The sequence below is a fragment of the Setaria italica genome, chromosome IV (assembly GCF_000263155.2).
Source record: "Setaria italica strain Yugu1 chromosome IV, Setaria_italica_v2.0, whole genome shotgun sequence".
Lineage (NCBI taxonomy): Eukaryota > Viridiplantae > Streptophyta > Magnoliopsida > Poales > Poaceae > Setaria > Setaria italica.
The window spans coordinates 3,486,814-3,501,508 of NC_028453.1; the positions used below are offsets into that span (position 1 = coordinate 3,486,814).

Sequence of the window (14,695 nt, forward strand, 5' to 3'; positions counted from 1 at the left end):
CTTGGAGATGTCCAGTTTGATCAGCACACATGGCACCCTGCGACAGTGAAGTAACTTAGCTGAGAGTTGTACTGCTTAGAAATTATCATGCAATAGACGACCTTGTATAAATGCACTTTGGTTTGGTCGAACCAGATTCTATAGTTTGGGCGCCAATCTGTTAGCTAGGACTTTAGTGAATAGTTTGGAGAAGCTGTGGATCAAGTTAATGGGGCAATAGTTTCCAACTTGTAGAGCATCCAACTTCTTTCGGATGAGGACCATGTAAGCCTGATTTAACAGGTAGAGGCTGCGACTGTCCAGGGTCCATAGAGCATGAAAAGCACGCATTATGTCGTGTTTGATTATTGGCCAGGCTATTTTATAGAATAAACTTGTAAATCCATCAGGACCCGGTGCCTTGTCAAGAGGCAACTCTTGGATTGTGTGCAAAATTTCCTCTTTTGAGAAGCAGTAGTCTAAATGGCTCACGTCAACAGAAGGAATACCCAAACGCTGAAAATCCAAGGAAATCGTTGGCGTGTAGGAAGTTCCAAGAATGTTCTCGAAGTGCTAGAAGACCGTTTCAGCTTTATCAACCTCATTTACAATGTCTAAGTCCCTTAGTTTGAATGACTGGATGTAATTTTTCTGCTGCGATGGCATGCTTGCATGTGAAATAATTTTGTATTTGCATCTCCTTCGGCTAGAAAAGTTATACGTGATCTTTGCTGAATGATGGACCTGAGTAGTGAGGCAAGGCCAAGGCACTTGAGCTTCATCTTGTTGCGGAGGGTTCTTTCATGGGGTTCTAGCGTCCTAGATTCCTGAGCAATATCAAATCTAAGCACCAACTCTTTGGCAATAGCCATATGCAACCAGACGCTGCCAACATGTTTAGCGCTCCATTTTTTCAGCGCGACCGTCGTGTTGCGAAGCTTATAATCAAGTATCCGAAATGCATCTGCTTCGGGCCAGGGGGGTGGGCACGACCATGCCTGCTCAACCGTCTCCAGGTTGCCTTCGTACTTGGGCCAAATTGACTCAAAGCGGAATTGCTTGAATGCTTTAGGGATGCAATTAGTTTGAAGAAGCAGGGGTGCATGATCCGAGCACTGAGATGAAAGTGCTTGTAGACTGTGGTTTGTGTAGAGGACGCCCAATCTTTGGACACAAAAACTCTATCAATTCTTTCCATCGTTGGGTCAGCCCTTTCATTACTCTAGGTAAACAAGTGACCATTTAAATGCAACTCCTGGAGTTCTAGATCATCAAGAAAACGTCTAAAGCGACCCATCATCCTTCTATCAAGGCGAGAGTTATTTTTATCTTCCGCCTTGTAAATAAGATTGAAGTCACCACATAGCATCCACCTGCTTGTGCAACCATTCCTGACGTCCTGAAGCTCAGAGAGGAAGCGGATTTTATTCTGGTCGGTTTGGGGACCATATACACATGTAAGCCGCCATTCAACATTTGTTGGCAAATGCTTGATCATGAGGGTCAGGGAGTGATTACGGAAAATTGGGGTAGAGGCTTCCCAGGTGTCCCATTCTCCAAGCTAGGAATATACCCCCATAGGTATTTGTCGCAGGTAACGCATAAAAATCAAAGTCTGATCCCAGAAGGTTGAGAACTAGTGCATCATTACATACATCAAGCTTAGATTCTTGTAGAGTTAGAAGAGACACATGTTCTTGAGTGACCAGGTCACGTACCACATTCCGTCTAGTTCTAGAGTTGAGCCCACGGACATTCCAAATTAACAAGTTTTCACTAGTCATGTTAAACACTGTTAGCGACCAATACAACCTTGAGGGAGGGATAATCTCATGGCTCAACCTCCACTACCGCCGCACTAAAAAGCGACCGACTATCAGGAATTAATTCATCAAGAGCTTCACACCGAGAGACTTGCAAGGTGCTGGTGATGACATGGATGAATTCTTGGAAGGCCACGGCATCCAGTGGCCCTGAAGCAGATGAAATGCCCAATTTCTTCACTAGCACATTCTAGGCTTGCAAAGTTGGATTTGTTATTCGATGCCGAGATTTCTTGGCCAACCTCTCGCTCCTCCTGATCATCGCGTGGGAGGTTGGGATGGTGTGTGTGCCTTGCACCAAAGGGGTTGCTGCGCCAATGCGACCGGCGATCTTGTCCTGCAAATGGAGTTTGCGAAGTCAGCGACAATGTTTTTAACCGGCGTAGAAGCTTCCGGAGGAAAGTGAAAAGGCAGCGTCTGAGAGGAGCCTCTGGTGACAGTGACATAATTATCATGAGCTGAAGTGAGCAACACAAGAGGTGGGGCGTCATCGAAGCGTACGACTTCGAGGATGGCTTCTTCATGTTCTGTGCTGCAGTCAATGATTGGCGTTACCCGCGACCCACCCGGCAAGGTTGTCACATTATTGCCCACTCCAGGCTGCAGCTTCTTCTGCCTAGTTGTGTCCTCTGTACAGCCATGTGAGGCATCAGCTTCAGGCAAAATGCTCCCCTGTTGGCCCTCTGAACAGACAGGTGTGTTGCAGTTCCCGTCCTGAAACCCCCCTCGATCCATTGTGACATTAACCTGTGCATATTCAACAGGTGGAGCAGGAACATGCCCAGGTGTGGGGAGCCTACAAACTGAGGACCACGCTGCTTGCTGCATCATTATTGCGTCGTGTATGATTTGTGATTCCTCGAGTTGGAAATTTGTTTGTGGCCGGTTTAATGATAGGAGCAGCACAGTAGTATCGCAGTTTAATTTTTCAGTGCACGTTTTGGAACCACAATTAGCTTCCAGAACCATCGGATCAAACCGCGGCACCTGCATGTCATCATGTTGTTGCAAGGTAGCGAGATTGGGGATTAAATCTTGCCCCTGTGTATCCTCGGAGTCTGATATGAAGTTGTTGCAGTGCCTAGGCGAAGCCAAAGGGTGTTCTAGTGGTATAACTGGCTCTGTAGGCTTCGTCAACTTGGTTGTCTTGTGCCCAGTAGCATTTTCCAAACGCCCAAAATGTAAGTGCGTGAGTAGCAACCAAGCCTAGAGGGGTGAAGTTGCTGTTGGTTTCCAGACCATTGCTTTGAGTTGTGCTGTTGCTGCCCCAGAAGAGAATGGTAGGCCCTAGCCAGGACCAAGAGCTAGTCCTCCACTCGAGCCATCGGCTGCATCTGTGAATCTTGTTTTCCTAGGCCACGGGTGTTTCCTGCTACGTTGACGAAACCCAAGGTAGTCCTCATCCTTGGAGTTGTCATAGTTGTTCGGGGGTGTGCCATCGTCAGAGGAATCACTGTAGACGGTCCAGTCCTGCACCTCAATTATGTTGATACTGATATTATACCATAATCCATCATGTTTGGAGTGGTTTAGCTCATGGGGCTTGAGAAACAGGCCACATTCAACACAAGGTGCCGGTGGTTCAGGAATGAAAATGAGCTTCTCTTTTGGGATGATGTCTAGATGTAGGCACCAGCAGGCAACAAATAAAGCAGCCATGTTGTTTCCAGCTAGATGAACAGGGGCTTCCATCAGGTCCGAGCAGGCTGAGGCAAGAATCACCTGAGCTGTGTCCACACTCCGAGCATGTGTTGGTATTCCACGCAGCTCAACAAGAACCCTGAATCGCAAGGAGGTCAGACTTGCAGTCGCTGGCGGCACCATCTTCTCCAAATCAACTGAAAAGGTGCTTCTGGGAGGCAGGTGGGAGTGAAGAATTCTCTTTGCTATCTCCGGCGTGCTAAATTCGACCAGGAAGTCATCCGGCTCTGACCGGTGTACCATGTATTCCTCTGGGATGACATTGAGGAATTCTTCCAGCACGCGTCCCAGCTGCATCACCAATCATTGCGACCAAGGCACATTGCGACAGACGGGCTTCGCGACAGTCGATCTTTTGCGACCTTGGAACGACACACATTTCTGTAGCAGGCCGACGGGCAAGGTCACCATAGGGCCTTGGTGAGGGTGGCGGAGGGGAGATTGACATGTCTTCAGGACCTGAAGACAAGGGTGCACAGATTGCTGGAGGAGGAGAATCTTGATGCCAAGTGGATTGAGAATGTGCAGATCTTGAGGCATCGAAAGAATACGAGCGGCCATGGCCACGGCCAGAACGCATTTGGCGGCAACCTGAAACAGCAGTATGTCCCTGAGGGGGTGGCCGAGCACATCGAGGGGCATACGGCGAAAGCGACCCCACTTGCAATGTCGCGACCGGTGACCTTCCTGTCTACAGCGGATGCATCAGGAGGGATTCTTGCAGGCGGTGGCTACATGGTCCGTGGCAAAGCAGTTGAAGCATTTGCCCGCCAAGTTGGCCGGCACCGGTCTTGAAGCAGGCCGCAGATCACGCTCTTCTCTGCGTTGGTTCTGGCGGTGACACACCTCTACCTAGCCGTCATCTGGCAGTCCCTCCCAGTTGGATGAATAGGTCCCAGGTGCACAGGTGGAGCGGTGGGTGGCGACCAAGGTGTGGCGCTCTGGCGAAGTACGCGACCTAGAGCGGCTGGGGCCAAAGCTATGGGGGAGGCCTCCTCTCCGCACATCCGCGATGAATCCACCAGAAAGGGGGGGCGGAGGGAGAAGCGGTAGGCGATGGGTCCAGTGCCACCGTCTTTCCTTTCCAGCGAGCAGCAACAAGCGACCTTGACCGAAAGTTCGGTCCCTCTGGGAAGAGGATGATGAGGCACTGTAGCGCAGCCAGTCGGGGGTCTCCCCCGACGGCCTCTCCATTCGCCGCTCGTAGGGGGGGCAGGGGATTCAAAGGGTTGGAGGCAGGTGGATGCGGCGTCGGGATTGGAGCAATCGCCGGTCCGAGGGTGCTTGCGCCAATGGGGTCGCCCTGCTCGTCGTCCCCAGATCCGGCACCATTGTCACCCGTCTGTTGCGGGGCTCCGGGTGGAGGTGGGCGCCGAGGCATGGCGGTCCCCGGCAGGTTGGAGGGTGGGTGGACGCCGGGGCCAGGATGGCCGCCGGCGGGGTGCGCTGTGGAGTGCGCTAGCCTAGAGTGAGAAAAGGTATTCTATTCCATGTCAAATTACACGTACCTTTCTGTGGTATCAGAGTTTAGTTTGGAATCTGGAAAAAGATGTACTTTCATTTCCAAGATACTGTCAGTGCTTCAATTATTCCATGATAAATTACACAGTTAAGTCCATGAAGGAAGCGTGGTAAGGGACATGTAGGGCAGGCAGATATGGGGTCCATTGGAAGAAACAGGGGTTGGTGGTCGGCAGTCGATAACATTTGATCGAACCATTCTGGGCGAGTGTATGGGTGCATATGCATGGCGAGCCGGCTGCGACCTCTCAAATTTGGAGACGGACGACGACTCAGCTCACATAATTCTAGCTCGGTTGGCCTTGCCTACTAGCTGCTCATCAGTGAATAATAGAGGCGTCGTGCTTGTTAGTTACCCCATCTGATTTGATTTACTTGTCGTATGGGACATGGTCACATGGAGATCGCTCTTTTAACATAGATGTATTTGATCATTTTCATTTTTCCCCATAAGTACGTGTCAAAAAAGTTAAATATACTAGAATATGTATGAGAAATATTTGACTTTGACCATTTTGACAAGTTTTGTAGGGACAAAAGGCAACTTTAAGTACATGTCAAAAAGTTAATAATGATATATTTATCCACATTGTTGTCCAAAACTCTAATCAACTATTTAAGCATCTAATGACTTCAGATAAAAAATATTTCACCTGCGAAAAAAATTGTAACTAGGTAACTATGCTATTGATTTTGAAGAAACCTATAATTTCATATGATATTTGTCTCTGTCCAACTCCATATGAATTTACGGAATGTATCCGTGCCAGTTCATAATACAAGCTAGCACATTTATAATCATGGAGGTATACCATGCCGATACGTGTTATTATGCGGCATGAGTTAACCATTTCTACGTACTTTTTCTGCCATGGATGGGCTTATATGGACGAGACTTTTTCACGTGGCCATCATGTTTAAAAGTTACTTGAAGCATCATAGTTGCTTGAGTAGCAAGATTCTTGAATCAGTATGCAAAGACTGTTCTTCTCCGGCGCGCCTGCTGCGTGTGGGATCTTCCGAAGAATCACAGATTCTCTGTTGTCGACTTTTCATATTAAGATCTTGTTTAGTTGCCAAAGTTTGGAGGTGACAAATTACTATTACAGCACTGTAGCACACTGTAGCGTTTCGTTTGTATTTGTGAATTATTGTCCAAACATTGACTAATTAGGCTCAAAAGATTCGTCTCGCAAAGTACAACAAAACTGTGCAATTAGTTTTTAATTTCATCTACATTTAGTACTCCATGCATGTACCGCAAGTTTGATGTGATGGAGAATCTTCTTTTTGCATAGTACCAAAGTTGGGAGTTGAGGGTGAACTAAACAAGCGCTAACAACATGAGGTCTAAGCTTGAGATTCTTGAACGGAAGGCAGTTAGCTAGCCTGCTTTTATGATATACTAGTCCATGCTACACAAAGTAAAACACAAGAACGTACAGTTCATTCTCGGCGACCTCTTTCTGCCCAATGCGAACGAGGAGTCTGACCATAACACCATGAGTCTCGGTTGCACCGTACCAGCCTTACAGCTGGCTTGCGATCATTTCGGAGAACCTGTGCACGACCTGTCCATGACACTGACATTGCATCTGCCATCCTTTGAAGTTTGAACCGTACGTAGCTCCCTCGTCCACAAGTGTCGTGAAGGACGTCGAAGCGAGATTAGAGGGGTGTTTGGATTAACAAGTTTCGTTAATATTTAGTTCGTGTCATATTGAATTTTTAGAGGTTAATTAGAAGAATTAAATATAAGTTAATTATAAAACTAATTACACAGATGGAGGTTGATTCGCGAGACGAATCCATTAAGCTTAATTAATTCATCATTAGCAAATGGTTACTGTAGCAGCACATTGTCAAATCATGGACTAATTAGGCTTAATAGATTCGTCTCGCGAATTAGCCTCCATCTATGCAATGGGTTTTGTAATTAGTCTATATTTAATACTCCTAATTAGTATCTAAACATTCGATGTGATAGGGATTAAAAATAAACAAAAGGAACAAACACCCTCTAGCTATGGCCAATTGGCCATGCCCATCATATCCGTACTGAAACTTGAGGCAGCACCTGCACGTCAGAGCCAAGTAACTGACGATGATGGATTGGGCGGAATCGAAATGTCATAAACAGTGTCGGAAGCGTGGTTGGTCTGAAACCATGAGCCAAGGCCATGCCCATCCATAAGCTGGAACTTCAGGCAGAATCACCTGCACACGTCAGAGGCAGACAAGTAATTAACTAGCCATGACTGATCACGATCGAAGTGTCAACAACATAGCAGGAAATAAACGTGGTTGGAAAGTGTTTAGGCAATTCTTAGACGGTTCAAATTCTCGTTGAAGGTTGCAAAACGCTCCAACGCCATGGTTGCATCTACCGATCGTCACCGTGACTCCATGAGCGCAAGCAGGCCAAGCCAAACTGCACGGTAGGTCGTCGTCGTCGTCGTCGTCTTGAGTCAACTGTCAACTAGTTAATTTGGGGTTGGTAAATTCCAATGATCACCATGGAAGGAAAAAGGATCCCTTGGATGGATTGCTTTACGGGAGCGATGTGCCACTAACGGAACCCCTCTTCGCAGTGGGGACTGGTCAGATTTGCATCCAGCAACCTTTTCGACGTTTGGTACGCTGTGGAAAATATTCTATGTTTCCGGCATTGACGATGACAAGTTGCAGTCTAATCTTCCCATGTTTGGTTGATGCCGAGAGGAGTAGTTTTCACGGGGTTAAACAATCAAGGTCCAGCTTGCTGCAAATAGTTCACGTGTACAGTACATTGTTTGGTCCATGCCAAATTTAATAAGAACATGACATGAGCTTGATCATCCAATTCGAAGATGACTCGAACCCGGATGGACGGATTCTCCGTGTACCTTACATTCATTAGCACGACGCGTCAAGCACGGAGAGACGGACGCGCCATCCATCTACATCGCGAGGCGTGCCAGCTCGTCGGCGAACACCTTCCTGAACTCCGGCATGCTCTCGGGCTCCAGTGACAGCGCGAGCGCGACGGCGCCGTCCTTCCCCGGCGCCTGCATCACGTACACGAAGCCGCTGTAGTACATGAGCGCCGGCCCCATGAACACGGGCGCGCCCCACCCGAAGTCGGAGTCGTGCAGCGACATGCCCATCCAGCTGATGGCGCGGAGGTGCGCCCGCGAGATGCCGCTCCGGGGCAGGTTCATGGCGTCCACCCCCTCCAGGTAGTCCACCAGCGACCGCGCGTAGTCGTCGCCCTGGCTCGTCGCCGCGAGCGCGCGCCGCGCCGCGTAGCCCACGGGGTTCGACACCACCTCCCCGGCGGTGGCGGAGACCGACGTCCGGACCACCGCGTTGCCGAAGTAGCCCGGGGGCAGCGGCGGCGCCAGGCGCGCGCGCATGTCGATCATGGAGTAGAGCCGCGTCTCGGCGTCGTCCGGCAGCGACCGCGCCCGGCACGCGCACTGCCACACCAGCGCCACCACCGCGCGGAACGTGGACGCCCCCGCGCACCGCGCCTTGAGCGCCGTCACCTGCGCCTTGGTCAGCGTGATGATGGCGCTCGCGTAGGTGGAGGACGGTGCCGTGACCGCGTGCGCCGGCGCCGGCTCGGGCTTGTACTCCGGGTGGTCGTACAGCACCGTGGGCGCCGGCCGCGCGCTGAGGAGCCGGTGGTCGAAGCATGGCGGCAGGGGCGCGGCGTCCCCGCCGCCGCGGGCGATGCTCGCCCACGTCTCGACGAAGTGCGCGGCGCTCCTGGCGTCGACGACGGAGTGGTGCAGGGCGAGGCCAAGCACGACGCCGCCGCAGCGCAGGCGGGTGAGCTGCGCGAACAGCAGCGGGCACGGCGGGTTCGGAGCGGGGGTGGGCGGCACGAACAGCGCCCGCATCTCGTCGCACGGCACGAACTCGCTGAGCAGGTCGTCCAGCGCGGTGTCCGCCGACCGCGCCGACACGAACACCGCGCCCTCGCCCGTGCAGTCGATCTGGACGCGCCCGGTGGCGGCGTCGGCGCCGAGGCGGCCGGCGAGAGGGTAGAACGCGACGAGCGCCCTCGCGAGGCTGTCCCGGACGGCGCCGGCCTCGAAGAACTCCGGCCTGCCGTTGGCCCGGTAGAAGTAGACCGTGGGCGTGTACCCGCGCCGCGCGGCGAGGTCGAGGTTGGACAGCCACACGGCGCCCGCCGGCGTCTCCTCCGCCGGGACGACCAGCTCCGTCGTCAGCCGCTCCACCGTGGCCATCGTTGCGACGGCGGGGTTCGCGGTTCGCCCTAGCTAGCTGTGTCGTGCCGGTGAGTTTACAGTGCACACGTGGCAATGTCTCTGTTGCCTGCTGCTGGGCTTGTGGGATGCTGTGGTGGTTTTGGCTAGCGTTTGGTGGTTTATATAGGAGGAGGGAAGCGTGCATGAGGGCGGTTGGTGGTGGTGGCATGGTAGTGGACAGTATAGTTTGGATGCTGCAATTGCAAGTGCGCTGCGGACCAACGCCGGCGCGTGTGAAATTCCTCCCTCGGTTGACTGCGGCATAGCAGATAAAGCGAGTGGGGATTGGAACGAAGACCTCATTTTCTTGACTTGGGATGCTGTGAATTGTGATGCAGCGCCGGACAAGACATATGGACAGGGCAGGTAGCACAAACGTGATCCTTTCCTTGGATGGTCGTCTACACTACCGGAAACAGAAAGTTCGCCGAGTGCCTGGGGCACTCGGCGAAGCCTCAAAAACACTCGGCGAAACGTTTGCCGAGTGTAACACTCGGCAAACGGCACATGGTAAATTTTGAGTCGGCAAAGTTAAGTTTGCCGAGTGTTTTCTGTCGTGCACTCGGCGAAGCTTTCGCGGAGTGACAAAAAAACACTCGGTAGACATATTTTTCGAAAAAAATAAAAAAAATACAAAAACGCCAGCCGGCCACCACCACCGCCACAACTGCCACCCGCCACCACGCCGCCTCGCCACGGCCGCCGCCCACCACGCCGCCACATCCGCCGGGGAGGAGCGGGCCACCCGGAGCTTCCGGCGGCCGACCTTGTCGACGAGGACGATGGAGACGACGGTGGCGGGCCGCGCGTCACCAGGGAGGGGATCCGGCCGGGGGAGGGAGGGCCGCCTCCCATCCTCACCCGGATCCGGCCGCGAGGGGAGGGGATCTGGCCGGGGGAGGGAGGGCCGCCTCCCGTCCTCACCCGGATCTAGCCCCCGCCGCCCGGATCTGGCCCGTCCGCCGGAGATTTGTGCAGCTACCAGTGGAGATTTGTGCAGGAATGAGATAGAGAGGGCCACTTTTTTTTTCCTTGAGAAACAGAGATGAGTGGACCTTGTATGCTGTATGATGCTGTATTCATATACGTATGGAGTATGGTTATACACGGTATTAGTGTTTGGATTGAACTAGATGTTGGAGATGGAGATTTTTGGGAAGGTCGTGCCGTGCATGCTTGTAGACATTTAGACGTTTTCTGGGATGTTAATAATGTTACAGGAGCTCAAATCTTGATGTCTATGAATAACACAGCTCACTAAAGACAACCGTGAACGAGAGCAGAAGCTCAGAGGCTTACGCTCCTTGATAATCTCCATTTTCTAAAATGGTGATATCATTGTTTCTTATCAGATAGGGTTAGGACGTAATTAAATTCACCGCCTATGCGCTACGAGTACATATTGTTCCTAGCTGCATGTAGCTCTACACAACTTCACTGAGCATTTTCTTTCAAAGAAACGTCGTCTATCAGGTGATCACTTTCTCTATTCAAAAAATAGTCCCCCAAGTAAGCATTCAAAAAGAAAAGGAAAGAAAAGAATCATCGTGCAACAGGTGGTGATGATCACCGGTCAATATTGGTCCAACAAGATGCGTGTTGGAGACGAGTCGCGAGTGGCATGTGATGATGGGAAGCAGGCCAAAAGATGACCAGTCCTAGCTACTCCAGCGGTCCAGCCCCCAACTTAAATTTGCAGTCTCTCTTTTTTATCTCCAACTTTGCAAGTTCAAGTATGCATGCATCAAACGATTCAAGCACTAAATGGACAATAAGATACCACACGCAATGCGTATTGTATTTGTCAAGGTATGTAAGATGCCATTCAGAACCCTGCTGGATTATGTACGTACAGTATAATAACCTTGATGGAACATTTGGTACTGTTGAGGCGCCTGACATTTATGACTAGTGGTCAGACAGAACCGTGTACCTAACCTAAAGCACACGCACAGGGTTCTTAGTATGTTACTCACTTTTTTTTTGAAAAGTAGTAGTATGTTACTCACTTGATTTTTGCTAAAAGTTTTATAAATTTTAGTTAGCAGAGAAGGTAGAAGAACAAAGCCCTAGCTATATAATACCCCACTCTAAGTAACACGGTCGATCAAAAAAAAAATATACTTTTGCGTCACTTGCTGCTAACAACTGTTTCCTACTACCGTTTCTGCTTAAGTACTTCGTGTTTTGGTGTAGACTATTCAAACGCATATGATTAAAAATTACTGTCCACGTGCTTTAAGGGTGCGTGAATCACATACTTTTGTGCTGTTAAGTGAAGCGAACATCTGCCCTAGCCTGTTTGTTCTTTTATTTTTATTTTTACCGAGTCTTGGACGTCATGGCCTCCGGTCAGCCTGTGCTTGCTGTGCACGTCTACCTAAGCACACGCGCGTTGGGTGTAAAAGGACTGCGCGTGGTGTGGTGTTGCTTCCGAGAAATGGTGAGAAAGTTTGGTGGGATCACTCGATCACGCACGGTGATCTCCCCGCCCCTAAATTATCAGATTTCCATAAAACTATGTTGATGATCTGTTCCGGCCCGTGGCTTTTGGATTTCGCTGTTAACTTATAGTTACCCATTACTAAAGCAAAGTGACTTTGCTGTTTATTTGAGATGGATGCATTTGTGCAGGTGGGCTGCTTGCACCCTGTTGCTCTCTCTATTAAAAAAAAAAAAGACTAAAGCTTGCAGTGATGTGCAAAGTGAAAGGTCGAGAACCTCACGATGCGAAAGGAAATCGGAACACCTCACGACGACGCAAAAGAAATCGGAACACGATTAAAATGTGACCATGTGCACATAATTAGTCCTGGCTAGTTCAGTGCCATCTAATTTCCATTCATTTTTCTCTCTTCAGTACTCACGGTTGGTTGGTGTCGGTCGGTCACTCAGTCAGTCAATCATTAAGGAAGCGCTGTTAAGTTACTTTTGTTCCTGACGCAAACCGTGCTGCGCGGTGTGCCGCTGCCGCCACCCATCTCGTCTCCGATCCGTCGACGTCGTTTCAGCCGGCCGATCATGCAGGCCTTGCCACTGCTTGCTATCGGATTTATGGACTAAGGGGGTGGTACGTGTCACGTCGATGTTCGGAGGATAATTAGGAGAACTATGTATGAATTAATAATAAAATTAATTATGCAGATGGAGGCTAATCCGTGAGACGAATCTATTAAACCTAATTAATCCATCATTTGTTACTGTAGCAGCACATTGTCAAATCATGGACTAATTAGGTTTAATAGATTCGTATCGCGAATTAGTCTCCATCTGTGCAATGGGTTTTGTAAATAGTCTATATTTAATATTTCTAATTAGTATCTAAACATTCGATGTGATAGGGACTAAACTTTAGTGGTGGGAACCAAACGGAGCCTAATTTTTAGTGCGGGTCACATCGAACGTTTGATATCAATTAGAAGGACTAAATGTGAACTAATTATAAAACTAATTGCATTAAGTCATAGCTAATTCACGAGACGAATCTATTAAACCTAATTAATATATGACTAGCACATATTTATTGTAGCATCACATGGGTCAATCATGGACTAATTAGGCTTGATAGATTCGTCTCACGAATTAGGGGCTGTTTGGATACAAGGTGTTAAACTTTAACAGTGTTACATCGGATGTTCGGATACTAATTAGGAGGACTAAACATGAGCTATTATAAACTAACTGCAGAACCCCTATACTATTCGCGAGACGAATCTATTAAGCCTAATTAATCCATCATTAGCAAATGGTTACTGTAGCACCACATTGTCAAATCATGGACTAATTAGGCTTAATAGATTCGTCTCGCGAATTATACTCCATCTGTACAATTAGTTTTGTAATTAGCTTATATTTAGTACTCCTAATTAGCATCCAAACATCCGATGTGACAGGTGTTAAAGTTTAATAGGGTGTTCCCAAACACCCCCTTAGTCTTCATTTATATCATTATTTTTATAATTACTCTATATGTGAAACATTCAATGTGACGGCACTGATCCCGACTCCAAACGGTGCCTTAGCACGTACGCGCCACTGCTGACCGGGGGCCCGGCCAGGACCTAACAGTTAACCAACCCCCGTGGACTTACTAGGCGCAGAACTTGGCATTTATTTCGACACGCGTAGATGATGTATAGCTGCTGTCGTCTTGTTGTTACAGGGCTAGCTATAGGTTGGTGTGTGACAGCACTGATGACGTCATCCTCGCGTAGTACTGCCAACGGCAAGTTTTTCGCCTCCAAAGTCAGGAGCTATTGTACTGCTAGAACTGTGCTGCGAAAGTTACAGCATACGCATCTCGCTAACAGTGAGGCCAAACATGCTAGCTGAGGCCATGGGTCTGTTTGAATAAGCTAAAAATAAGCCGTAGCTAGCTGTTCAGCAGGTGTACTATTGTGGATGGCTAATCCGCTCTGTTAGTGAAGTCATTAGGGTCAGTAGTGACGATAGGTCATGGGTGGCAAATGGACTGCCATTTACTCCCTAAGAGTAGAGAAAAGAATATATTGCCCAGAAAAGAGACATTTACTGTGTAAAATTAGAGCAGAGTGGTGATAAGTTCCCAAAATGTTACAGATGGGCATGGATACTCGGAGATTACCCGCGTGTGGCCGTATCGCAAGGATATTTTTTTCATGTTTGTACTTTGAATTTTAGCTTGTTTCAGAAATTCATAACATTTTCATATGAATTTGAATGGAGTCAAACCTTATATGTAAATTCTATAGGGTCTCCTAAGGTTCGGACCACAAGAGTCAAAATAATAGAACTCTCCGTGGCATCACTAATGAAGCATATGTGGGATGATGAGATTGTGGGTTTAAGCAATTAAACCCATGTGGGTAGCTTGGGTGACCTCCAATCCATGATTTTCTTTTGTTGTTCTTTTTACAAATAGTAAAACACAGACGATGAGTTATGCTTGTGCATGTCGTGGAGATGTTTATTTTCCTTCGTTCTAGATTTTGCATGCGCGCGAAGCATTAAAAATTACTGGAATTACTAGTGGAAACATACGTGGCACATGCACGTTCTTTGAAAAAAAAAATCTAATAGCTACCACGTATGTTTTCAACACATGCACGTTTTTATAAAAATCTACTAAATAATAATTTTATTCATTGATTGTGTAATAATTATTTATGCAAAAGTTACTGCGCTTATCCCATAGTCACGTTCGTCAGTTCGTGAGCATATGCATCACATAGATGTGGACAGATGCAGCAAAGTCAAGCAATATAGCTGGAGCAGGTGTTGAAAACTCGAAACCATTTCCACAACACTCGATGGCAATCGCCCTCAGCTCTGCGACAGATTCACGGAATCCGTGAAGAGAAACCTGCATGGACCAACGTCGGAGAAACGACTCGAGAAGAAACCAATCAAACCTTAAACAATTTGTGCCGTAAGAAA

General features: G+C 48.7%; 1 protein-coding gene across 1 annotated transcript; it reads right to left on the reverse strand.

Annotated features, from left to right (window-relative positions):
* Positions 1–7,751: 7,751 nt before the first annotated feature.
* Positions 7,752–9,370, reverse strand: LOC101777570 (hydroxycinnamoyltransferase 4). The gene has a single exon (XM_004964596.2). The coding sequence runs from the start codon at positions 9,257–9,259 to the stop codon at positions 7,964–7,966; it is 1,296 nt and encodes a 431-aa protein (XP_004964653.1). The 5' UTR covers positions 9,260–9,370; the 3' UTR covers positions 7,752–7,963.
* Between the last annotated feature and the right edge of the window lie 5,325 nt (positions 9,371–14,695).

Excerpts from the sequence above, each read along its gene's own strand:
- LOC101777570 (XM_004964596.2), bottom strand. The coding sequence starts at position 9,259 with ATGGCCACGGTGGAGCGGCTGACGACGGAGCTGGTCGTCCCGGCGGAG.